Source organism: Juglans regia, chromosome 9 (assembly GCF_001411555.2).
Source record: "Juglans regia cultivar Chandler chromosome 9, Walnut 2.0, whole genome shotgun sequence".
In the NCBI taxonomy this organism is placed as follows: domain Eukaryota; kingdom Viridiplantae; phylum Streptophyta; class Magnoliopsida; order Fagales; family Juglandaceae; genus Juglans; species Juglans regia.
Window position 1 is genome coordinate 3,279,535 of NC_049909.1, and position 26,381 is coordinate 3,305,915.

General features: G+C 38.4%; 1 protein-coding gene across 4 annotated transcripts; it reads right to left on the bottom strand.

Moving 5' to 3' along the window:
- Positions 1-1,411: 1,411 nt before the first annotated feature.
- LOC108996540 lies at positions 1,412-22,903 on the bottom strand. Of its 4 annotated transcripts, XM_018972491.2 has the most exons (5): positions 22,770-22,903; positions 22,416-22,600; positions 21,018-21,997; positions 3,698-4,125; positions 1,412-2,189 (listed from the first exon to the last, which is right to left on the bottom strand). In XM_018972491.2, the coding sequence occupies exons 3-5, from the start codon at positions 21,925-21,927 to the stop codon at positions 1,689-1,691; spliced, it is 1,839 nt and encodes a 612-aa protein (XP_018828036.1). In that variant the 5' UTR covers positions 21,928-21,997; positions 22,416-22,600; positions 22,770-22,903; the 3' UTR covers positions 1,412-1,688. The 4 variants fall into 4 exon arrangements, with proteins under 4 accessions (XP_018828036.1, XP_035550008.1, XP_035550007.1 ...); XM_035694115.1 differs by having other exon boundaries at positions 3,698-3,861; positions 21,018-22,600; XM_035694114.1 differs by having other exon boundaries at positions 3,698-3,882; positions 21,018-22,600.
- Between the last annotated feature and the right edge of the window lie 3,478 nt (positions 22,904-26,381).

A 26,381-nucleotide genomic window follows, 5' to 3' on the forward strand; every position in this document is an offset into this window, starting at 1 on the left:
CTACGATCATGCAACTGGGCTTCTTTTTTTTTTCCCAGAAAAAGGTTTTTGCGGTAGTTTTTTTTTAAAGGTGTAATTGGTTCGGTTCGGTCCGGTTTTGGACATATTTTAAAATCGGTATACACCGGTTTCGAGATTTGAAGAACTGATACCGCACCGGTTACACCCTTAAATTGGTACTTCTGATTTTACAGGTTCCAGTCTGGTTTTTTTGGTATATTATATATATAATATGCTATATATATTATAGTATATAATAATATAGTGATAATATATTGTAGTATATTATAATATATAATAGTGATATATTATAGTATATTATAATATATAGTTATATTGTATTAGTATAACTAGTACTACTATAGACTATAGTGATAATATATAGTTATTTATATAGGATTTTAAGATTTAATGTTATTTTAATTAGTAATTTAGCATATAATACAATATTATTTTATATATTAGATATACAAATTATATATAATATAAAAAATTAAAATATATATTTATATGAACCGCTTCGGTGTTAGAAAGAGGAAAATCGAAACCGGATTGATTTCGACCGGTTTTGAAAAAAATGAAACTTGTATTGGACCGAACTCACCAGTTCAATCCGGTTTACTGGTTCACAGGTTTTTTGTTTTCACCCCTAGTTTTTTCTACTTTTTGCAGTAAAATTAGTCTCTGCAAAAAATCATATTTGTTGTAGAGGCGCTGCCAAATGGCTTTTCTGTGTTATGGTATATGATAATATTTTTTTCACCTCATCTCCTCCTCTAACTCATCAAAACAAAGAAAATGGGCATAAAGGTAAACAACAAGAGAATAAATCTTAAAGCATAGAATGAAATAACAAATCTCACTTTGCAGTTAGTGTTGTTCAATTTGAGGGTCATCTTTTATCATTCACTCCAACAAATTAAAGCTCTTCATAAACTGCACTGTTTTCCTTCACTTTATGTCCAGAATAATTGCATGATTTTTCACTAGAATTTAATCTTCCTCTCTTATGTATTTCTTAGATACGTACTATTATACTGTGGCCACAGATTTACCTTCTAAGGTTTACTTGCAGTCAAATTGTTATGGGCACGGGAAGCAAGTCTGGAGGGGTCGACAGTTGAGAAAAGAGAAGGCAAAACCGGGTGGTTTTACTTTTACTTAATGCAACGGTGCGTTTAGAGTTTATAAAAAGAGGGGTGTGGTCTGTTAATGATACGGTGTATTTTGTGTTGATTCTGTTAGTGAAACGTGAAATTTTATGTGTAATAGATGGTGTTTTGAAGGAACGTTAAACGGGGCGTTTTGGGTTTTCTTCTTTTAGGAAGGAGTTTTGTTGTCGTATTCAGTATAACTAGACAAAACCGTGCGGGGAAAAATAGTAAAGAATAAAGGATACTTTGTTGTCGTATTCAGTATAACTATTCTTAATTAGATTTCATTCAGGTGCCTCAATTTTCGTCCACTAAGAACTCAACTCTTTGTACGTTTAGAACAACAGGAGAACCTTTCTTGCTTTCCTCCACAATCTGCTTGATCAACTGCTGCTGCTCAATTTCATCATCATCCCAATCACTCTTTCCATCTTCATCCACGCCAACAACCTTCAAGTCAAATGCTTGGAACTCCAGAGACAACATGTCGTCATCTATTGTGAGATGTGGCTTGGAACGCCCCATCCCACCATTTTAATGCCTGTATGCATGTTCACCCAATTGATTGAAGCCCTTCTGATGGATATTTTCATAGACTCTTGATGGTAATACCTGGTATTCCGAATCATCTGTCTTAACTAAGTCTATATAAGCCTCACTGTCTGCGTCTAAAAACAGAGGCTGGGCAAGAGGATTGCATTTTTGAGCAATTGAACTTTCTCGGACAGAGGAATATACCCGTTCACATCTAGAAAACTCCTTCCAAGAATTCGCAGGCCCTGATTCCATGAGGTTTAACTTTCTCTGGCTGTTTTGGAGCGCTGTCTCAAGCTCCAGCACACGATCTTCAAGCCTGGATTGTATAACCTCATGCAGACGCAAGCTCAGTTCTCGTGGTGAAACAGCATAATTTCCAGAGTGAGGGGTGGAGGTGTCCCTTGCATCTTCATTTGACTCGGGTTGTGCAGCTCGGTCATTGATCATGTCTGCTCTCAACTCACCTTGAGCAAAATCTGCTACAAAGTCCGGGTCAAGCTGCAAATATTTGAAGCTCTATTAACAATTTTAAACAAACAGCATAACAAATGCACCTCACTATGAAAAGAAAAAAAAAAAAAAATCATGTAGTCTAAGCAAATGAGGAGCAATATATCTATGGCATTTTCGGGAAAATTAGTTTCCATTCTTTAAAGTTAATGTTAGGTATGCTAACCATGGTTGCTTCCTTCTTTTCAGGAAAAAAAAAATTGATATTTATGACATCAGCAACATTGAACTGGCTTACAAGCAATAATTTTATGCTACCATGTCCATGGAGTGCATTCTGAGTACCAGAATACGTCAGTAACTAGATTACCTGACTGAATGACCAACTATAACGTTATTGATTGCCGATGGTGACTGAATCACACAGATGTCATAACATTCTGAGTACTTTGATTCCCTTTATAAGGAGATCTTGTGATACCCCATATGATGGGTAAGGGTATGTGGTGTATATGACCCACATTGCTTGGGAATGAGAAGTTCTTACTTTTTATAGTGTTCTAATAGGTCTCCAATTGTATCATTGACTAGTTTTTTTGGATTATAGACCATGTGGTTTGAGCCTTCCATTGGAACGTTACAAATGATATCAGAGCCTATCCCAACCAGAATATGGGACATGAGCCGTGCCACCTACGATGGACTGGCCCGACGAGGACGTTGGGAATTTAAGGGGGAGAGATTGTGATACCCCATATGATGCGTGAAGGTAGGTGGTGTATGAGATCCCTAATTGCTTGGGAAGGAAAAGATCTTGCTCTTTATAATGTTCCAATGGTTCTCCAATTGAATCATTGACTTGTCCTTTTGGAATATAAGCTATGTGGTTTGGGTCTTCCATTGAGGCGTTACAGATCTCTAGGGTCGAACTCATGGAAAAGTAGGAACTAAACTTGAGGAGAGGGACTGCACCATATCCTGTATTGCGGTCATAGTTTCTACATTTATTTATTAGAAAACTACATAACAAAAGATGAGTCTTTGAACAGATTTTGTAATTGAAGTAATTTATTAAGTCTGTAATTTAGGTCAATAACATTTAAATAAAATAAAAATTTATGGTAATTACTTGAATTCCAAAATCGGGGATCATTCCACATTAGACAAGTCTGCCCCCCATTAAGCATTCTGGAAATTTCGAATAATCGAGAAATCTACTGAAGTTATTTCCCAAAAACCTAGAAGCATCCTTCCTACCAATGAGGGGTTGGATTAAAAGTCTTAAAATAGAAAATGGGATATTAAAGTCCAAAGATGAGTAGGTTATTGCAACAACATAGTACAATTTGGCATATATTTTGAACAAGGAAAAAATATTTTTTTCAAACATAATTAGAAAAAAATATTTTTCCAAACATAATTTAAAAAAATATATAGAAAGAAAGGGAATGGTACTGCTGAACATCCAGTCCAATGCAAATGTAACAGCAGCATTGACTGGTGAAGTTAAATTATCAACCAGTTATAAAGCATGCAAAGATAAGAGACAGGCTTACCTCAACAAGATCAGAAAGTCTTCTATCCAAACTAGACGCGTTTATGTTTAGTTCCAACATCTCAAGTTCTGCTTCAAGTTCTGCTTCAATCTTACTCATAGGTTCAGAGCTCTCCTCCACAGTCCAATCATATATTTTTTTATCAGCATACTTTGTTGAACTTTCTGTATGCGGTTCAGTGGAAACTGTTGTTAAAGCCATGTCGTAGGAGTTGTCAGAAGGATTCTGTGATTTATAGTTTTTGTTATCTAGCTCTTTCACTACAATTGAATCTTTCATCTCCAGTTCATCTTGTAGATCTTGTACAAAGTTTTGAGTCTGCTTCAACAACTCTTTCAGATTGTCTACTTCTCTTTTATTTGTTATGATAGAAGATATTATGCCAAGATAAATCCCAAGAACGAATAGAATAATTCCATCTGGTGACCCTGATGAATGTAAGTGTTAGCAACACGATATGAATTTTCTTTTGGACATGTTTTTTAAACGGTCGGTTATAAAAAAAAAAAGTTCTCTTACTAATCAAAACACGATTCAAGTACATAGGAAGTAAAGGTAAGGAACATAAATGGGCTGCCATGCAAAAGTACAGCACATCAAAGAAGAAAGCTTTGAGATCTTCCATTGTTCTCGTGTTGTCTTCAAAATACTGATAACTAGTCGTCGACCCGCACAATGCATGGGGATAATTACCTATCAGTCGAAATTTTCTGTTATAAAAGAATTTAAAATGCAAGAATGTTCTCATAATGTTGAGGAATGACAATCTTTTATATCTTGACAAACATCAAAATTAATTGGCGATTTCAAAATAGAAGAGTTAAGAGGTGAAGAAGACAAATGAGTAAGTAACGAAGAGTCGATAGCTATAATAAGACAGTCTTTTTTTTTTTTTTTTCTTACTTATAAAAAAATAGTCTTTTTTTCTTTATTGAAAAAGTAATAATAAAATGATGGAAGAATTAAGTGGTGGGAAAGCAAGAGGCAAGTCATGGGAAATCAATAACCACTATAATATGAAAAGTCTTTTTCTCTCTCTTTTAAATTAGTAATTACAAATGCTAGAAAACCTTTTGTCTTCAAATTTTTTTTTTTCAAATCTTAATGTCAAAAAATCGAGTGAGTTTATATTGTGGTAATAAAGGCAATACAATGAAAGGTCTTTCTAGTATGTCAGGGTTAATAGGTCAATAAAATAAAATGAGATGAAATGATGAGATGAAATGATGAGGTGATTCAATAGAATACAAAGAAGATACTTCAAAAATTATGAAGGTAATAGATTTATTTCACACCAAATGCACCACATTAAACATATTGGATCATTTTCAGAATAAATTGTTTGTGATCACTCTAAAATTCACCTTTCCAGCAAGCTAATAGATCTACTGCCCATCTTGGGATTTTTGAGATCAACACAAAGAGGCCAAAATTGCCACAAAGTACTAGCTTTTTCACAATTAAGTAAGAGATGATCCATGTTTCCCCTACACCACATACAACACCACCCAAAATTATCACATGCATCTTCCATATGTCCTCAAAGGTAAGGATCTTTCCTAATCCAGCAGTCCAAACAAAGAAGGCTTCTCTAGGGAGCTCTTACTCCTCCAGATGGACTTCAATGGGAAGATAATGCTATTGCAAGAGATCTTTGAAGGTATGATAATTGGATATCAGATATGAGTGCTATCTTAATTCTGGAAATCACCCACCCGTAGGTAGCCCAAGTGGTAAGGGAGAACTTGAGTGCATGTGCCCCATGTCATAGGTTCGATTCCCCCTGGGATCAAACTTTGATTTAAGTGGGAGGCCATAGCGGTGGGCTGCTGTGCTAGTCTTCCCGGGGGTTTAGGTTCCATGGGTGAGTCCTAAGTGCCAGTCAGTTGGATATGTGCTGGCTGTCTATCTATTTATGGCAGGATTTTGTATATATTGCTGTAGATATTGTGTCTATCTATTTATGGCATGATTTTGTATATATTGCCGTAGATATCATGTAATTAGTAGGACTTTTATAGCTTCCTTATTTAGTTAGATTTGATTGTTGTAATGGCTGATTTTCAGACTTGTAATTAGTGATATTGTTCTATATAATGAGATGAACCCTCACAATGAGGGACATTCAATCCAATTGACATGGTATCAAAGCTAGAATTTATTTTCAGTGTCTTCTTGTGGGATTGGGTCTTGTGGTTTTAAAATTTGGGCTCTTTCGAGTGAATTTTCTTGGCTGTCGGAATCTCTGTGGAGATTGACAGAACTGGGGGGTGAGTTTCGGTGACTTTCTTTGGTGGTCTCGGCACCCTCTGTCATTCTTTGGGGCCTCTCAGGTTGCTGTTTGCTGTTTGGGCTTGCTGACAAACAAATCTGGTGGGCTTGGAGCTGTCGGGTATTTTGTTTGGTTTCATCATGTCTTCTAGTGAGTCTTTTGGGGTACGTTTTAGTGGAAAAAATTATTCCGACTGGGAATTCCGGTTTCAGTTGTTTGTTACTGGGAAATGTCAATTTTGGTCTAAATGCCCCTTTCCATAGGGATTGTATCTTATTTATAGCGAAATGTTTTACATAGTAGTGCCAGATTTCCTGGCTTATTTCCTAGTTTCATGTCTACACGATAGTGCCAGAATTCCTGGCTTTATGTCTTTGGATTTCCTGGGTCATGTCTATTTACAATAGTTAGTGGTTGTCATTCTAAAATCCTATCTTAGTGACATCCCCCCTCAAATTGATGCTGGAAAATCTAGAAACATCAATTTGTCAATCAAGAATTGATCTCAATTCCGAGGAAGAGCTTTAGTGAAGATGTCAGCCGTTTGAAATGTGGTTGAAATGTGAGGAAGAGTAATCACATGCTTGTCAAAAGCTTCATGGATGGAATGACAATCAACTTCGATGTGTTTTGTGCGTTCATGGAAAACAGGATTAGCAGCAATCTAGATAGCACTGGTATTATCAGCATGGAGAGGAGTGGAATGAAGCCGAGGAAAGCCAAGTTCTCCCAATAACCTACGAAGCCATGTGATCTCAGAGCAAGCAGAAGACATAGCATGATACTCAGACTCAGTGGAGGACTTGAAAACTCTGTCTTGCTTCTTACTCTTCCAAGAAATGAGTGCATCGCCTAAGAATATGCACCACCCAATAATAGAACGACAAGTATCCGCACATCCAGCCCAATCAGCATCACTATATCCCGCCAATTTTAAGGAAAATTCTTTAGGAAAGAACAACCCACGTGTAGAGGTACCCTTCAGATAGCAGATAATACGTCGGACAACAACTAAATGAAGATGTCGGGGGGTTTACATAAATTGATTGACTTGCTGCATAGCAAAAGAAATGTCAGGACGAGTAATCGTTAGGTAGTTCAAACTCCCAAGGAGCTACCGATACAAAGATGGATCTGAGAGAAGCTCGCCTTCCTCTTGATGAAGCTTGAGATTTACCTCCACGGGAGTAAGAACAGAGTTACCCGATTGGAGACCAGCCAATAAAATCACCTCTTGCGTGCATTTGTGCTGGTGTAACAATGTACCAGTCAGAGTAATCTGTACCTCAAAGCCAAGAAAGTATTGCATGGAACCAAGGTCTTTCATGTGAAAAGAGCCTTGAGATGCTGCTGTACTTTCTGAATTAATTCAGTATCAGAGCCAGTGATTACAATGGCATCAATGTATACCAGAAGCAATACAATTCCTGCAGAAGTCTTGCGAAGAAAAAGAGGACTTAAACTGACTCTGAATAAAATGAAAAGCAAGCAAGGTAGAACGAAATTTATCAAACCACGCAAAGCCTGTTTCAATTCATACAAGGATCGACGTAGCCGACAAATCTTTAAGGAAGGTGTAGCAAACATGTCGGGAGGTAGAGACATATAGATTTCTTCCTTCAGATCCCCATGTAGAAAATCATTCTTCACATCCATCTGCCGAAGAGACCACCCTTGTGACGCAGCAATTGCCAAGCTAGTCCTTACAGTAGTCATTTTGGCAATAGGTGCAAATGTCTCTTTATAATCATTACCATACTCATGTTGGTTCCCAAGAGCCATGAGACAAGCCTTATATCTGTCCAGTGAGCCATCAGATCGAAACTTGACTGAGTACACCCATTTACAACCAATAGGTTTGATGCCAGAGGGACAAGTCACAATATCCCAAGTGTGATTGTCTTGAAGAGCTTGTATTTCTTCTTGCATGGCCTGCTACCAGCATGCTTGGGTGGCTGCTTGTATAAGAGTGAGGAACATAAATGGTATCGAGAGTGGCAGTAAGCGAGGTATGAGGAAAACTATACCTATCTGGTGGATGTGTAATCCGCATGGAACGCCAAGGTATAGGAACCGCAGAATCAGATGACGGATCAGTGTCTGGAAGAGGTGTTGAAGAAGGGAGACGATGTCGATGATACACCATACCTGGTTTAAATCGCTCAATAGAAGAAGACACATCATCAAAAGCGGGTAGAAGAGTAATAGGAGGATCAGAAACAACCTGAGACTGAAAGAAATATTGATTTCTAAGAAAATCACATTTCTGGAGATCCGAAATTTGTTTGGATGAGCATCATAACAAACAAATCCTTTCTGAGTAGGACTATATCCCATAAAGGCACAAGTGACAGATTGGACAGCAAGCTTGTGACGCTCAACAGGTGGCAGATGAACAAAACAAACACACCCAAAAATATGAAAGGATTGATATTCAAGAGATATGCCAAATAATTGAAAATAGGGAGAATCATAATCTAGAGTGGCAGTAGGCAAACGATTGATCAAATAGACAGCAGTAGATAAAGCTTCTCCGCAGAACTTAGAAGGTACAGTGAAATCAATCAACAAAGTATGAATGACATCTAAGAGATGAAGATTCTTATGCTCAGCGACTCCATTTTGTTGAGAGGTATAAGGACAAGAACGCTGAGAAATAATCCATTTTTGCTAAAGAAAAATCTAAAAAGACTTAGACATGTACCCCCCCTGAGTCGAAGCGTAAGATTCTGATACAAGTATTAAACTGAGTCTCGACAAGCGCAACATATGTTTGGAAGACAGAAAACACGTCAGCTTTAGAACGAAGAAAATATATCCATGTGAATCAACTATAATCATCGATAAACGGACCATAAGAAATAACAGGACTCACACCCCAAACATCAGTATGCATAATCTCAAAGCATTTAGAAGCACGACTACCATGCCCACGAAAAGGTAAAGTTTTACTTTTACCAAGATGACAAGTAGCACAATCAAAAGATACAGAAGAAGAAGAAGAAAATGAATTTGTATTGCCCAAATAACCATTTTTCATAAGATGAATCAAGACAACAGAATTAAGATAACCCAATTTCTTATGCCAGATTTCATTCTTATTGGCAGTAGCCGTACAAGCAAGAGAAACAACATTATGAATAGAAAACTATAAAGGAAATAAACGGCCCACTTTAGGCCCATTCACAATCACCGTCCCAGTCACATGATTCTGCACAAGACAATCACCACGAGAAAAATGAACATCACAATTATTATCTACCAATTGTCCAACAGAAGTCAAATTGGTAGATAATCCTGGGGAGATAAAGACATTGCGAAATGAAGAGCCCAAATTACCAACAGCAGTAATAGGAAGAGTATTGCCATCAATAATCTGAATATTTTGTGTCCCTTTATTGCCATCAACAGTAGTAATAGGAAGAGTATTGCCATCAATAATCTGAGTATTACTAGTCATATGATTAGTAGCACCCAAATCAACAATCCAAGAAGTTGAGTTAGTACACGTACCTTGGAGGCCTAAGGCCGTAAAAATAGACATAATCATCTGTTGGACCATTGTTGGTGTGAGAACAGATGAATCAAAACTTACAGTGGGTGGTGCAGAAGAAGAAGATGACTGAACAGAAGCCTGAAAGGCTTGGGATTGACGATTTTGAGGCTGCACTCGACAGTCTTTGATGACATGCCCCTCTTTCTTGCAATAGTTACAAACTTTCTTAGGACAATTGGGAGCAATATGACCAAATTCCTTGCAATTGAAACACTGCAATTTGTTCCTTGTTCTCCCTTGTGTTGCATAGGCTACATTCACAGCTTTAGAAGAAGCCTGCTCAATAGTCATACCCATCTGAGTGGATAACCGCTGTTCTTCACGCAACAATTCTCCCAAACAAGTATCCAAGGAAGGAACCGGATTACGGTTCAATAAACCGGCTCGAACTTGCTCAAATTCAGGCCAAAGTTTCATCCATTGACTCTCAGCATGAGTCGCTTGAAGAGCCGCAAGTGCCGTAGAGGGAACCTTCGCATGAATAATAACAGAATACTCGCTCCAAAAGTTAATGAAATCAGAATAAAATTGCTCAATGGTTAAATTACCTTGCTTGTAATTACTAATTTCCAACTCCAGTTTGAACTTCTGAGCACTGTGATTGTGGCGATAAATACGATGGAGATAGTCCCACATAGCCTAGGCCGTAGCAAAATAGCGAAGATTGGTCACAAGATGGGGCTCAACCGTTCCCAACAGCCAAGAGATCACCTTAGCATCATTGACCTCCCATTGTGCAAGTTCCTTTTCATCAGTGGGAACTTTAGCAGAACTATCAATATGGTTTGATAATTCTTTCCCCTTCAAGAACATTTTAAATTGAAATTCCCACATAGGGGGAAATTCTTTCTAGTAAAACGTACAATAGTATTTTCAATAGACATTATTAAAGCCTACTAAAATTTAGCCCAAGAAGTAAAAATTAACAGCAAGCCCAAATCAAATCAGTTTCAACTTCAAGTGAAAAAGAGGCCCAAAATAAAAGAAGCCCACGATCTGATAAGAGACGCACTTAAAAAAAACCAATTCGGCAAACAAAGGAATACCGAAATCACGCAAAGATCTCTGTGCTCCAGCTACCCAGCACCCACGGCAACAGAAGTCGCCAACCACCTCGTAGCCACCACAGAACCTCTCGTCCGTTACAGAGAGAGCTGATGTGCTCACAATGACCCAGCCACCACAAAGCAAGCACCGAGAGAGAGATCAACTAGCACTAACGGCAACTAGAGGAAGCCCTTAACAACAACAGAGCTCAACAGCCACTAAGCCACAGAGAGCACTGACAACCACAGAGAGAGCTGCCATCACCACGCAAGCACCAAGAGGAATTAGCAAACACCAGATGCCTAACCCAACGCCGTCGTCAGCCATGACAGAAATGGTCAACCACCAACTAGTCACCACCAGACACTGCTGACAGCCTCAGAAGTGCGCAACCACCACAAGAAGCCCCCGAATTTCTCTCGTTGCCCACTTTGAGAACACTCCACCCACCAGGTAACGCCAACAGCCACACGAATCCACATGTTGGAACACCTCAAGAATCCTACAGAGAAACCACCGAAGCAAGAAAATCTTGCAGAATAGAGAAAAAAAATTCTTCCCGTCACACACACGAATGATCAAGACCACAAATATCAGAATAGTAGCTCTGATACTATGTCAATTTTGGTCTGAATGCCCCTTTCCATATGGATTGTATCTTATTAATAGAGAAATGTTTTACATAGTCGTGCCAGATTTCCTAGCTTATTTCCTGGTTTCATGTCTACACGATAGTGCCAGAATTCCTGGCTTTATGTCTTTTGATTTCTTGGGTCATGTCTATTTACAGTAGTTAGTGGTTGTCATTCTAAAATCCTATCTTAGTGACAGGAAAGACTTGTGGGGCCATATTGATGGTAGTGATCCGGCTCCTACGAAGCCTAAGGAGCTGGCTCAATGGAAGGTTAAGGATGCATGTGTGATGTCTTGGATCTTAGGATCTGTAGATCCCCTTATTGTGCTCAATTTGAGGCCATATAAGACTGCGAAGACCCTGTGGGAGTATTTGCTGAAGGTTTATCACCAGGACAATACTGCCCGCCATTTTCAATTGGATTATGAGATTGCTAATTACACTCAAGGCAATCTCTCCATTCATGAGTATTTTTCTGGTTTTCAGACTTTGTGGGGAGAATTCTCTGATATGGTTTACGCTAAGGTATTGGCTGCATCTCTCTCAGTTGTTCAAGCTGGTCATGAGCAAAGCAAGAGAGATCAATTTTTGATGAAATTACGCTCTGAATTTGAGGTTACTCGCTCAAATTTGATGAATCGGGATCCTTCTCCATCCTTGGATGTATGTTTTGGAGAATTACTTCGCGAGGACCAGTGTCTTCTCACACAGACTATGTTTCAACAAGATTCCTGAATTTCCAATCCTGATGTTGTCGCCTATGCAGCTCACGGGAAAGGGAAGGGTAAGGATATACGCAAAGTCCAGTGTTTCAGCTACAAAGAGTTTGGTCAAATTGCCTCCAATTGTACAAATAAAGCTTGCAACTATTGTAAGAAACCAGGACATTTTACCAAAGAATGTCCCACTTGACCTCAGAATCATCAAGCCAATGCTTACCAAGCAGTGACCACCTTTTCTGCTCTAACGATGTCCTCAACTTCTTCATCTACAGCTGGACAATCTGTTCTTACTCCTGAAATGGTACAACAGATGATTGTGTCTACCTTTTCAGCCTTAGGACTCCAAGGTAATGGTACTACTTCATCTAAGTCTTGGCTTGTTGATTCTGGTGCATCTAATCATATGACCAGTTCATCTGATGCTCTTAGCAATGTTCGTCCATATCATGGGTCATCTCATATTCAAATTGCTAATGGAAGTCATTTAGCTATTAATGGGGTTGGAGATATTAATTCTTCTTTCAGAGATGTTTATATGTTTATGTGTCTCCTGGACTTTCTACTAGTCTTATGTCTGCTGGCCAATTAGTTGATAACAACCGTGATGTCCATTTCTCTCATGGTAGTTGTCTTATGCAAGATCAGGTGTCGGGGAAGATACTCGCGAAGGGGCCTAAAGTTGGCAGACTATTTCCACTGCATTTTTCCATTCCTAGTTGTTTATCTTTGGCTTGTATGACAGTTAACACTCAGAGTGAAGTATGGCACAAGCATTTGGGTCATCCAAACTTAGTTCTTCTGTCTCATATGTTACTCTAGATTGTTAGGCAATAAAGAACAAGTTTAATACGTCATTTGACTATTCTGTATGCAAACTTGGTAAGAGTAAGACTCTTCCATTTCCTTCTCATGCTAGTCGTGCTGAAAAGTGCTTTGATATTGTGCATACTGATGTATGGGGCATTTCTCTTGTAATTTCTCATGCTCAATATAAATATTTTGTGACCTTCATTGATGATTTCAGTTGATATACTTGGGTATATTTTCTTCGGTCCAAATTTGAGGTCTTCACTATTTTCCAGACCTTTGTAGCCTACGTTGAGACCCAATTTTCTGCAGGTATTAAAGTTTTGAGGTCTGATTCTGGTGGGGAATACATGTTCCACAAGTTTCATGATTTCTTACATTGCAAGGGAATTGTTTCTCAACGTTCCTGTCCTTATACCACACAGCAAAATGGTTGTAGCAAAATGAAAGAATCACCATCTCTTGGACGTTGTTCGCACCTTATTGCTTGAGTCCTTTGTTCCTACTAAATTTTGGATTGAGGCATTATCTACTGCAGTTTACTTAATTAATAGACTGCCTTCTCAGGTCTTGAATTTTGATTCTCCATATTATCGTTTATATCATCTACATCCTACCTATCTTAATTTGCACACTTTTGGATGTGTTTGTTTTGTTCATTTGCCTTTTCATGAACGTCATAAACTTTCTGCTCAGTCTGTGAAATATGCCTTTATGGGTTATAGCCTTTCTCACAAAGGTTATGTTTGTTATGATCCTAGCTCTAACCGATTTCGTATCTCTCGTAATGTTGTTTTCTTTGAGAATCAATGTTTCTTTTCTACCCATGTTGAGTCATTACTTGAAATTAGTATTCTACCTTGTTTTGATGCGTTGCCTCCTCTTCCTGAACGGTTCAAATGGAATTGTGTATACTCGACGTCAACCGACCTTGCCCCTTCCCGAGATTGACCCTCCATCTGAGACTGTTCAGACGCCTTCTCCTGAGATTGACCTGTCATTTGAGGCAATTCCGATCAGTTCTCTTGGGCCTGACATGCCTCTTGCGCCTGGACCTCGTCAGTCAACTCGAGCATCATGTCCTCCTGATTGGTATGGTTTCTCCCACACTTCCCTTAATGCTACTTTGTCTTCAATTCCATTCCTACATGCTTTTCCGAGGCTGTTAAACATGAATGTTGGAGGAAAGCAATGGAAGAGGAACTTCGGGCTTTCCAAGAAAATAATACATGGGACGCGGTCCCTTGTCCTTCTAATGTTGAAGCCATTGGTTGCAAGTGAGTTTACTCAATTAAGCTCTGCTTTGATGGGACTCTAGACCGGTATAAGACTTGATTAGTTGCTCTTGGAAACAGGCAAGAGTATGGGATAGACTATGAGAAGACATTCACTCCGGTGGCAAAGATGACTACGGTGCATATGGTTATTTCCATTGCCGCCTCCCAAGGGTGGCCACTTCACCAGATGGATGTCAAAAATGCATTTCTTTATGGTGATCTCAAAGAGGATATTTGTGAATCCTCCCCTGGGTTTGTTTTCTTCTCCATCTTCCATTGTGTCTAAGTTGAAGCGGTCTCTCTATGGCTTAAGACGGGCCCGTTGGGCATGGTTTGAGAAGTTCAGGTCTACTTTGCTTCACTTCTCCTTTGTCCAAAGCCAATATGACTCCTCTTTGTTTCTTTGCAAGACTTCAACTGGTCTCATTCTTTTACTTGTATATGTGGATGATATTGTCATTATGGGCACTGACTCCACCTTGATTACCCAACTCCAGCAGCATCTTCAGGGCTCCTTTCATATGAAAGATCTTGGTCCTCTTACGTATTTTTTGGGGTTGGAGGTGCACATTGATCCTTCGGGCATATTCTTGAATCAACACAAATATACCCAAGATTTGATTAGCTTGGCTGGTCTTCAGGATTCTTCTTCGGTAGATACTCCTATGGAGATCAATGTGAAATATGGGAGCGAGGAGGGTGAAATCATTTCCAATCCTACTGTGTTTCGATAGCTGGAGGGCAACTTGAACTATTTGACTATCACTCGGCCTGATATCTCCTTTGTTGTCCAGTAGGTTAGCCAGTTTATGTAGACTTCATGCCACCTACATTTAGCTGCCGTTCGTCGTATCATTCGATATCTTCGAGGGTTTGTCATGGGTTGGTGCATGTTTTTTGGCAATTCTTCGATCTCTTGGAAGAGTACGAAACAAGCTCGAGTTTCTAAATCTTCTACTGAATCCGAATATCGTGCTATGTCTGCTGCTTGTTCTGAGATTGTATGGCTTCATGGGCTTTTGGTTGAGCTTGGCTTTTCTCAGCCTGACCCTACTCCTCTCCATGCTGATAACACTAATGCCATTCAGATTGCTGCTAATCCTCTTTTTCTTGAGCGTACAAAGCACATTGAGGTGGATTGTCATTCTATTCGGGAAGCCTTCAACACTCGTATCATTTCTCTTCCTCATGTCTCCACTGACCTCCAGATAGCTTATGTGTTTACAAAGGCCATGACACGACATTGCCATCAGTTTCTTGTGGCAAATTGATGCTTTTTGATCGACCAGCATCCATTTGAGGGGGGATGTCAGTCAGTTGGATATGTGCTGGCTGTCTATCTATTTATGGCAGGATTTTGTATATATTGCGGTAGATATCGTGCCTATCTATTTATGGCATGATTTTGTATATATTGCTGTAGATATCGTGTAATTAGTAGGACTTTTATAGCTTCCTTATTTAGTTAGATTTGATTGTTGTCATGGCTGATTTTCAGCCTTGTAATTAGTGATATCGTTCTATATAATGAGAAGAACCCTCACAACGAGGGACATTCAATCCAATTGACACTAAGGGCTCTGCCATGGGGTGTTTCTTAACAAAACAAATTCTGGAAATCATGCAATGCACCACTCTTTACCATACAAAGGGGTCACTTTCTATTGGACCGCATCACCCTCGTTTTCCTCAATATGGGTTCATCACTCACAAAACGACCAGACAAATGTAATGATACATTAATTGCTTCTCCGGATATCAACCCTTTGAAAGTCCGTCAGGTTCATTTCAGTGCGCCCTACAGGGGAAACTTGGAGTACATCATAAACCTAACAAAATGAAGCAGCCCAAACTAACCGAGTGGATCGTCAAACCAATAACTCAGCTTCTCGTGACTTGTATCCTGGGCGGGCACTAGAATTTGCTTGGCTGGGTTCTTTGGTTACTTATTCCATTTCTTTAGTCCTCCAATCATCAAGGAAGAACCAAAAAAATCATTCATCAGAGGAAACTGAAGTTTGGTTTGTGCCAACAGAGAATGGAGAGAAGGGCTTAACACGTAAGACTCCCTTTTCTTTTGTAAGTAAGAATTTTATTAATATCAATAGGTGTAGGCCAAGTACACAGGATATATGCAAGAGATTCTCTTGCTTGTTTGGATGGAAAACAAAATAGAATTTACTAATTGCAATCTTGACAGCATTTGCATATTTGGTGGCACATCACATGAACTAAAGGTTGTTTTCTAGCACCATGTTAGATGCAATGATCATGCAATGCATTATAGAACAACTTGTCTTCAAACAGCCTCTTTCTTTTCTTTTCTTTTTTTATAGATAATCAAGAAATTTTATTCATAGAAGTAGGCAAAGCCCAAGTACACAAGAAGTATACATGAGAATAACCTAATTAGAGTTTACAATCGAAAGTAGAAGATCATGGACATTTAGCCCATTGCAAACAATAGCCCCAGCCCATAAGAAAAAAGTTTTAAAAAAGAAAACCTTAAGCTCATCCATTGTTCTCTCGCGATCTTCAAAACTTCTATCATTTCTCTTCCGCTAAATGCACCAACACATGCATATAGGAACCATTCTCCAGATCTCTGCCATTTGTGAGTTGCCTCGGAGGCCTCTCCAGCTTGCAAGGAAATCCACTAGTCTAAGAGGCATGACCCATAACAACCCATTTATCGTGAAAAAATCATCTCACATGGTCCTAAACACTTAGCAGTGTAAAAACAAATGATCTACTAATTCACCATTCTTCTTACACATACAACACCAGTCCAATATCAATGCCCGACGTTTCCTTAAATTATCTATGGTGAGGATCTTGTCCAGAGATGCTATCCATACGAAAAAAGCTGATTTTGAAGGAGCTTTCGTCTGCCATATGCTCTTCCATGGGAACATGGTCATTCCAAGGCTCGTTAGAACTTGGTAAAATTATCTGAACGTGAATTTTCCTTTCTTGGAGGGGCTCCAGCTCATCTTATGTATGGTAAAACAGCCTCTTTTGGATATGGCCCATTGCATTTTGCCTTCCCCACCCTCTCTCAAACGAGCAATAAAATCAAGCATAGAACAGATTGAAGGGGTCCATATTCTAGTCTTGTGTCACTCTAATAAAATCCACTACCAATTGAGATCCTTCTAAAAGCTACAAATGATATGCCACCGATGCATCCTTTGTCTGAGCAAGGTGGAATTGATGCAAGAACACCCCTTCAAGATGTTGATCTCTACACCACCCATCACACCAAAACTTTATTACGGATCCATTGCCCATTTCATATTTGGTATGTCGGGAAAACTCCCCCAACCACTTCTAATATTTTTCCACAGTCCAACCAATATGTACCATTCACCTCATTAGAGCTCCATCCACCCCACTCGATGCCAGATGTGGTATTTGTGAGTGGAGTTTATAGAACTTCTGCAGAAGTCCTTACTAATAGATTGAAGACAATGTTGGGGAAGATCATCTCCAAATATGGGGAAACAAATTCTAGATTCGGTTCTTATTGCCATGTTTAGACAACTGAATTATAATGGGGGAGTTGGGTGTTCTCTTTGAATTGGACCTAGAGAAGGTGTATAACCACATGAATTGGGAGTTTTTTATGCATATATGTTGATGAGGTGTGTATTTAGGGAGAAGTGGTGTAGTTGGACAATTAACATCCACGGTATGTTTCTCAGTACTGGTTAAAGGCTCTCCCATGAGTTTCTTCGATAAATCACGGGGCTGAGATAGGAAGATTCCTTGTTGATTTTATTGTTTGCTATTGTTATGAAGGTTCTCAGCAAAATGGTATCAAGTTAATGAGATTATTTTATCAAGCTTAGCTATTTTAGATAAAAGTTTAGATAGACCATTGAGAATGCTTTTATACGAAATCATAAAAAAACTACTTCAATTCACCTATATATGAAAACGCTACTTCAGTCCAAAAACCACAACTTCAATTTGAAATAAAAGGAGTGCCAGACACAATCAAGAATAGATCAGCAACCTAATTCACTAGAAGTTCAACATATTTTCTAGCATAGATAGTTCCATCAGATATTTTATCAAGACCTTTGCATAGTAGAGATAAAAGGAAGCATTTCCGTTAGCTTGTTCCCATCAGCTAGAAATGTGCTACCAAATACAGATGAACTCACTCACTATCTAGATTCATATGAATCAGAAGTATCCAAATCCTTGTTTCATATAGAGCAAGGACCATGGTTGCATAAAAACAGAAGGTTTTCTAATTTCTTAGGCTGGGCATTTGCATTGAAAGCTTGATGCAGGACTGATGTTGCCACTGCATCTGATATAGAAATGTTTAATTGTACCAAATTATGATTGTTTGGCTGTAGTTTGTTCAAAAAGTACTTATGGGGATTAGTTAAATAGGAGTTTGGGAAAAGACATTTTTAAGACTTGAAGGGATTTTGAAATTGAAGTCCAAGATTCTGGGAGACAAATCAAACTAAGGCCTCATTTGTTTTTGTAGATGAGATGAGATAAAAGTTGAAAGTTGAATAAAATATTGTTAGAATATATTTTTTTAATATTATTTTTGTTTTGGGATTTGAAAATTTTGAATTGTTTAATTTATCAATTTGGAATAGATGATGGAAGCAGGAGTTCATTTTGGTCATGGTACTAGTAAATGGAATCCTAGAATGGCACCTTATATCTCTTCAAAGCGTAAAGGTATTCATATTATAAATCTTATTAGAACCGCTCGTTTGTTTGTGCGGAAATTTAGGAAAGTTGTAATGATTAGATAAGATGAGATGAGAATCGTTGTGAAAACAAATGAGGCCTAAGAGTAAAACAGAGAGAGAAGAAGAAAAGGATAAATGCCTATGCAACTACACCTTAAAGATGCTTTAAAAGCTGCATGAAAAACTTTCTCAATCTCTGAATAAAGGGCCAAATTAAAAGGCTTTATTCAGGCTGCTGAGCAGGAACTAAGCTGTGCTATTGTGGTAGTTGTGCACAATACTACTCCAGAACCTATAATACAGTACCGAATGCCATTTCCAGGAATCTGAAAATTTGACTTTATAAAATAAATAAACCCATTAACTCTCTTGTTTTTGTTTTATTACATAATCTTCTCTTCAATGTATCCAACATTTCTTACAAAAGATCCAGCCTGGAAGTAGCTTGATGCAAAACTATAGTAATACCCAAATTAGTAAAGGAAAGTGGTGAATGAAATATCACATTGCTTGGGAGGGAAAAGTTCTTACCCTTTGTAAGGATTCCAATGGGATCCAATTGTAACATTAACTAATCATTCGAAAGTATAGGTCTAGATGCGGCTTGGACTTTCTTTGGGTCATTATACATGGCATCAAAGACAAACCCAACCAGAAGTGAGAATTGAGTTGTTACCTATATAATGAAATGGCCTGACAAGGACATCAGGGATTTCCCCTAAAAGTTTCTCGGCCTTTATTATGATTTCAAGGGGCTCCAATTGTAATAGTGATCAGTCTTTTTAAAGTACAATATGGATGTGGCCTTAGTTTTCTATGGGTCATTTCAACGCTGTGTATATTTACATATATATATGAGGATGCAATTGTAACATTAACTATTCCTTTTGGAGTATAGGTCTAGATTTGGCTTGGGCTTTCTTTGGGGCGCGAAAAATATACATATTCCCCAATACATTAGGTTGGATAAGGATTCACCAAATAAATAATAATAATATGTCTTGCCCATGAATTGAAGAGAAAGTAAATGAGGAAAAGAGAGTAGTTTTAAATTTAAAGGCATGGACACACTGGCTCACTGAATTCTTAAGATTTCATGCAAGAACCCATTTGCTCATTAAAATTCCCTCAATTTAGAAAATAATTTTAAAAAGTCTGAAAAAAAATAATCTCAAATAGCTGGAGAAAAGGACAAAGAAACCAAAGGTCCGATGTCTTGGATTACTCTCAATGTTGTCTGAGAGGCAATAAAAACTCTGGCGATGCAGAGAGTTGAGGCCAAAGTCAAGGTGGCTGTTGTTGGGAGCTTGTTGTCTTCTGAGGAGGTTTCAAGTTCTCTGTCACCTTCTTAGTAATGATGCTCATGTTCAGGCCACAGGGAGAATGACTTCTTGCAAGTTCTAACAGACAGTGTGTATCTGATATTTTTAGCCTTTAGGGGCAACATTTCAGCACAATTGCATAACCTAAGGATGATCGTAAGGACAGTACCGAAGTTCTGCCAATTAGGAAACCATTGAACTAGGGAACCACTAAACCAAATTGAACAAGACCCAATGCTTGAAATATTGGAGGAGGAAACACTGGTAGAAACTTAGATTAAAAAAGGAAGAATAAAACTGAACAAGCTTCATACAAACTTGTTCTTTTAAAATTAAACCAGCTTCATAAAAACTCAAGGACATAAATTAATATTCTAAGACACCAGCAAGAAACTAGAAGACCATAGGCTATGGACTGAATTTGTCTCTTATATCTCCAATTGTGCACTTTCTGGAATATTGTGCTCTGCCCCATATAGAAAATGGAATTGATCTACGAAGTGTTAACAGTCTTCCTAGTAAACTAGTAACTGCAGAGTATATTCTCAATCTACCAGAAGTATTTGAGGCTTCAGCAATCAATGCAAAATTTTGCTTTGTTTAAGTTTTCTCATTTTCTTGGGCTTTCCAACAGAGGAATTCTATGTGTAAAATATAATTTCATGACAGTGACTCTGTTCCCTGTTTCTATATAATAATAAGAAGCTCTAATGTTTTCCTTCGCTTTCAAGCATCACATATTTGGTTAGAAAGAAAATGAAGTGGAGGGGGACTTCTTCAAAAACTTGATAACAAAAACAAAGACAGAACAATTGACATGAAATCAAACAAGCATGCTACTCTGGGGGAGCTGAAGGTCTTAAATCTTAGCAATCGAAATGAAGATTATTCCCTCATTTAATGAAATAACATTTAGTGCATAAGATAGAACAAAAGAATCAAGGAAATGGGAACCATACCTTCTTGTGAATGGACATGTACGTGCGTTCCACCGACCATTTTGATGGAGCTGCTCAACCTTCCACTCCCACACGTTCTTGTCTTTTTCATCCTAGTCAAGAACTCCAAAGACCCGATTGCCGGTAGCAAAGGAATGCCATACATATTTTCATTCTTAACAAAACAGGTGTCTCCAAGCACCTTGTCTTCCTCGAATCCAATTTGTGCATTTAGAAAATGAGTATTTGCTATGCTTAATATTCCGCTTCCATCGGTAACAAATAATGGTCCCATAGATTGTGTGGATGGTGATGGAAGAGAACTAAATATATAATTTTCCATTTCAGCATGTTCCTTGCATAGTTGAGCCACAAGACAACTTCCTGAGGATCTTAGAGGCTTAATAAAATGACTGTATGAACGTTTAGCTCTAAGAGAGCTTCTATTCCTCGAAGAACCATGAAAAGAACCCATCCCAGCAGAAGGAACTCGTAATGGATAGGCAGAATTATCACTGATATCCCCACTTGACCTATTTCCAGCCTCATGCTTCACAATATCATCATTTGTTGGGCATCTTGGCAGTATGCTGGATACAGAGAGTGCATTTCTATCTTCATATATGTCTATACGTCCCAACCTTTCAACATCAGACCCACTAGTGGAAGCCACTTCTGCTGCCAAAGCACCATCTACTCGGTATACATCTGAAAGCCTTCCATCAGAAACCCCTTTCCTCTCCTTAGAAATATGATCTCCTAGTTTCTTTCTATGTGCAAATCTATGGGAGGAACAATCTGGGAATTTGGGTTTCCCGCAGTTCTGGTCCCCGGGAGACAGTTCTGGTAAGCTACCATCCCTTGAAAGATTTCGCAAATACTTAGCTAAACATCCAGCACTAGCTGCAACAGCAACCACCCACAAATCCATTTCCACTCTCCCTTCAACAGATATGAACTAGCCAAATTCCACAATGGAGATTTTTCTCTTTATTTTAATTCTAAACATAAAAACCCCAAAGCAAACAATTTCCATGAGTCCAAAATCTAGAAACCTGAATCTAAGAATCAAAGACCCTCGAACCAAGCATGGAAAAAATCATAACATTGAATACTTAAAAAACCACTTCCGAAATAAATCAAAACCCAATTCCAGGAAACAAGTCTTAGGAGCATCTCAGTTTTTAGCATCAATTTCTAAAGACACCATCTTGTATTTCTTGAAACAGGAAACCATGCTCTAAGCTGAGAATGAACCAAAAGAATTCCAAATTGATCTAATAATAATAAATTAGAGAAACAAATATCTCAAACCAACAAAGCATAAGCAATCAAGAAAACCAGCCATGTAAAAAACTGAAGAACCCTTCTGTGGACAGATAACAGAGTTCCAAACTTCCAATAAGAAGGTACAAGCACCTTGTCAAGAACAACCACTCCCTAATAGGCCCAATGGGGTGCGACCTAAATAGTAGATGGAAACCCATCAAAGAATATATCCCATTTCCTCAGAGAACTCCTCCATATATCATAACACAGCAACATTCCAGGGAAAGCAGGAGGTATAAAAAATCCGAGCTATAGTCGTTTGAACAGCCTCTGCCCTGCAAAACCCATCAATGAAATCAGTCTATTTCGCCAAATACCAGAACACCATAAACGAAGTTGACGAACTGTGAGGAAAAAAAATATTGAGAGAGAGAAATAAAGAACAGGGATGTGAATGGCTCAGTAAGAATCGTAAGATCCTGACATTCGAAATGAAAGGCTTACTTTTAAGAATCTGAGAGCCGTGTGAAGGAAAATCTAAAAGACCAAACTTTCGAAGACGAAGTTGTTGAATCTCGCTGGTTGGGTTCCCCGGAAGAATAATGTCCGTTGCGACGTTATCTTCAGACAGATACAAGCACGAGTTTTTATGAATTGGAAACAATTGTTATAGAAAGGAAAATGATAAAGTTAGGTACAAAGCGGTTTGGCCGACGCTGACCTGGCGTTTTCAATTAAAAAAGAAATAAAAGAAGAAATTAAAAAACTAAAGAAAAAAAAATGAAGAAAATAGAAACAAAAATAAGAAGGTCTCTGTCTCGCGAAAGGAAAGCATTTTTGTCTTCTTCGCACCAATAGGGTTGAGTGGCTGCAAGCAGTGGCAGACCTACATAGGGGTAGGGGGGCCATGGCCCTCCCAAAGTTTGAAAAAAAAAAAATGTATTAATCTTTTTATGATTTAATAGGATTATATTATTTTATATTGTGTTGGTTTTCTCTCTAAAAAATTATCTTAATCTCATCTAAAAAATTATTTTGATCTTATAAATTATTTTGACTTAAAAATAGAATAAAAAATATTTTATTATAATTTTAGCTTAACTCGGCCCCCCTATAACAAATTTCTGGTTTCGCCACTGGCTGCAAGGCAACTGTGGCAAAGTGCCTGACTGGAGAGGAGTTTGAGCTGGGATCGGAGATCAGCCGATGCATTCGGATACTACTGGCTAATGCAAAATTTTCACAGAATAGAAAGGTTTTCCTGTTCCCCAACGAACACAATGATTAGGGACCCAACAGCTAACCGAATCTCTCTCTCTTTTCCCCTCTATCGCTGCAAATCTACCTACATTTTGCGAATTCAATAAATCTCTTCTTTACACTTTTCCGGCTAAAGAGTTCACACACACTTCTAGAAGACACCCAGGTGATTTAATGATTGTGTCATAAAAGTGTGAGACCCAACTGCTTCAATTTTTATCTAGTTTCCAATCTAGGGCATTCTTATTTTTTCGCTGTAACATTCACACGCTCCTTGTGGACACCAAAGATTAAGTCATCCAGATTTTCACTTCATGGACTAGATCTTGAAAGGGTGTTTGATAATTGATCTTGGTTCTTTTCTTAAGATTTTTGGCACCAAATCGCCTTTTTGTTTTTTGTGGGGAGTAGATGGCTTATCTACCAGACCAAGGACTCTATACTGGTGTTTTGAGGTTGGTGTTGGTTTTGTTGGGGGTGAGTTTGGTTGGCTTCACAGTTGGGCCATCCATGTTACGGCACTCGACAGGGAATTCAACTGCTCAAGTTTCATGTCTTTCATGTGTTTGTGATTGTTCTTCAGAGGATTTCCTCTCCATACCTTTAACCGATTTCATTCCTTATGGTTCATAACAAAAGCAGAGAAGAGATGAGAATGGAGGAAAATGGGGAGAGAGAGAGAGAGAGAGAGAGAGAGAGAGAGAGAGAGAGAGAGAGAGAGGAGAAGAAACACAGAGAAGAGAAGCAGATAATGGAGAGAATGGAGAGAGAGAGAGAGAGAGAGAGAGAGAGAGAAGGAACGCAGAGAAGAGAAGCATTCAGTGAAAACTCCCGCATCATTAAAGGAAAACTCTTGCCCAAAACTCATTCAGTGAAAGTGAAGCGAAAACAAACAGTTTCATTAAAGGAAAACTCCACCTCAGTTAGTCGATGCACTTAAAAACGCAATAAGACTTTTCCATAAAACATAATAATAAAATCAATATTTATTTTTTATGAGTTTTTTTTTTTAAAAAAAGAATACAATACAAAATAACCAATATATTTTAAATTTCAAACTAAAATTAATAAATAGACATTTTGATATTAAGAATATTTGTGAATATTTGTGAATAGTGATAAAATAATTTGTGAGTGGTGGTAAATAATAATGAATCTTAATGAAGTAGTTAAAAATATTTGAGAATAATTATGTTCTAAAATAGGTCTTAAGTGATAGATTTAGAGAAAACAAACAACAAAAAATGATGGGAGTATTAAGTCAAAAGGTTAATCTAATCATTATTGATAGATATTTGGTCCATGACAGGAAATTAAAAAAATATATATAAACTCTGTGTATTGACAGGTACGTTAAATTATAAATTTATTATTTTAAAAGTGATATATTAAGGACGTGTTTCACACTACCAACTGCACAAATGATCTGCAATAGATGAGATTGCTGCATGAGGTGCCCGATGGAATTCCGATGCCTAAGTTAGGGAGAAGTGGTCTCAATATAGGTATATAAATGAATCACAAATACGTTACCTTTAGGTGTTATTTAGGAGTATGAATGTATTGATAATGGCTCCATAGTTTTCCTGATCCATCGGAGGCATTATCTATTCTCTATATCATCCATTATGTGTCCATATGTTCAATCTTTAAGGCTTGCAGATTTGCCTCGATTCTTGAGGCCTCAGACTTGGGCCCTCCAACACATGGGCTTATTCCTCCGAGGCCCTAAATATCCCTTCCAATTACCCTGTTAATTTCCTTCGTGCCTGCACGTGGGAAATTCATCAATTCATACTTTCACTCTACCCCGCTAGTTTGGGGCAAATGAATGACCCTTGGAATCGTTACTCTTTTTATCCCGCTGAGGGTCTATGCTAACTAAGGTGCGGGCTTTGGAAGATTCAACCTTCCATTATGTTAAAGACGTAGCCCATGTCATCCATAATTGTCTAGCGCTTTTATTCATTATTTTTTCTTTTATTCAAAAAAATGATAATCGACAGTGTTGTCACCCTTTCGCCTTCCTATGAATTCCTCATTATTGCTTATTTTTCCCGCTCCACTTCTTTTATCTTCTTGCATCATTTTCTCTTCTCGTTTCCTTTCCTTCCTTAACTCTCTTCTCAAGTTTCAAGAAACACTTGCCAACCTTCACCGTTTTGATCTCGTTTCTTCCAGTTCATACAACAATGGCTTAGCATGGTTATTCATGTGTTCCCAGCCGAGCTTATGCCTAAGCCCCATGAAGGGTTTCCTCCCATTCTGCGCCTGAATCGTCTAACGGTCAAACTTTTCCTTTCTTTGAGGGGTTCACGTGGTGCTCCACACTTGTCGCCCGAGACTTGACAAAGCTAATGACTTCATATTACATCCCTAACACCATGGTCCTCACTCTTCCCTCGGAGGGTGCCATCGATGAGGAAGGCTTCTCGGGGAGAGTTGCTCTTCCTGTTTGTGCCCTAACGCACGGTTTGTACCTTCCATTCATCCGCCCAGTCTCGATGTCGTCGATTTCTTTCAATTGGCTCTTGCCTAACTTCATTGACACGCTTGGCTTGTGCTTTTGTGCTCATATGTGGTGTTCCGTATGGTTCTGGAATCTTTGGGGGAGATGTACCCAAATCTAACTTCTCACGAATTCTTATCATTCTATTATGTGAAAGGGTTACCAGGTAATATTGTAGTTTTCGTATTTGCTCACAACGTTTGGCGGCATTCGAAAGCTGCCATTCAAATGCCAAACAGTGGAGAAAGAATTTTTTTTTTTTTTTAATTTTTTGTGGTGGTTGGGAATTCCCTGCCTCTAAAACGACCATTCAGGACTTCCTCATTCGGGCTAATTGGGGCAGGATC

What these genes read in the sequence shown, in the direction of transcription:
- LOC108996540 (XM_018972491.2), bottom strand. Translation starts at nt 21,927, where the DNA reads ATGGATTTGTGGGTGGTTGCTGTTGCAGCTAGTGCTGGATGTTTAGCT. An exon ending in ACATGTCCATTCACAAGAAG is followed by an intron (nt 4,126 to 21,017) that starts GTATGGTTCCCA and finishes TACATTCATCAG; the next exon opens with GGTCACCAGATGGAATTATT. An exon ending in GACTTTCTGATCTTGTTGAG is followed by an intron (nt 2,190 to 3,697) that starts GTAAGCCTGTCT and finishes AAATATTTGCAG; the next exon opens with CTTGACCCGGACTTTGTAGC.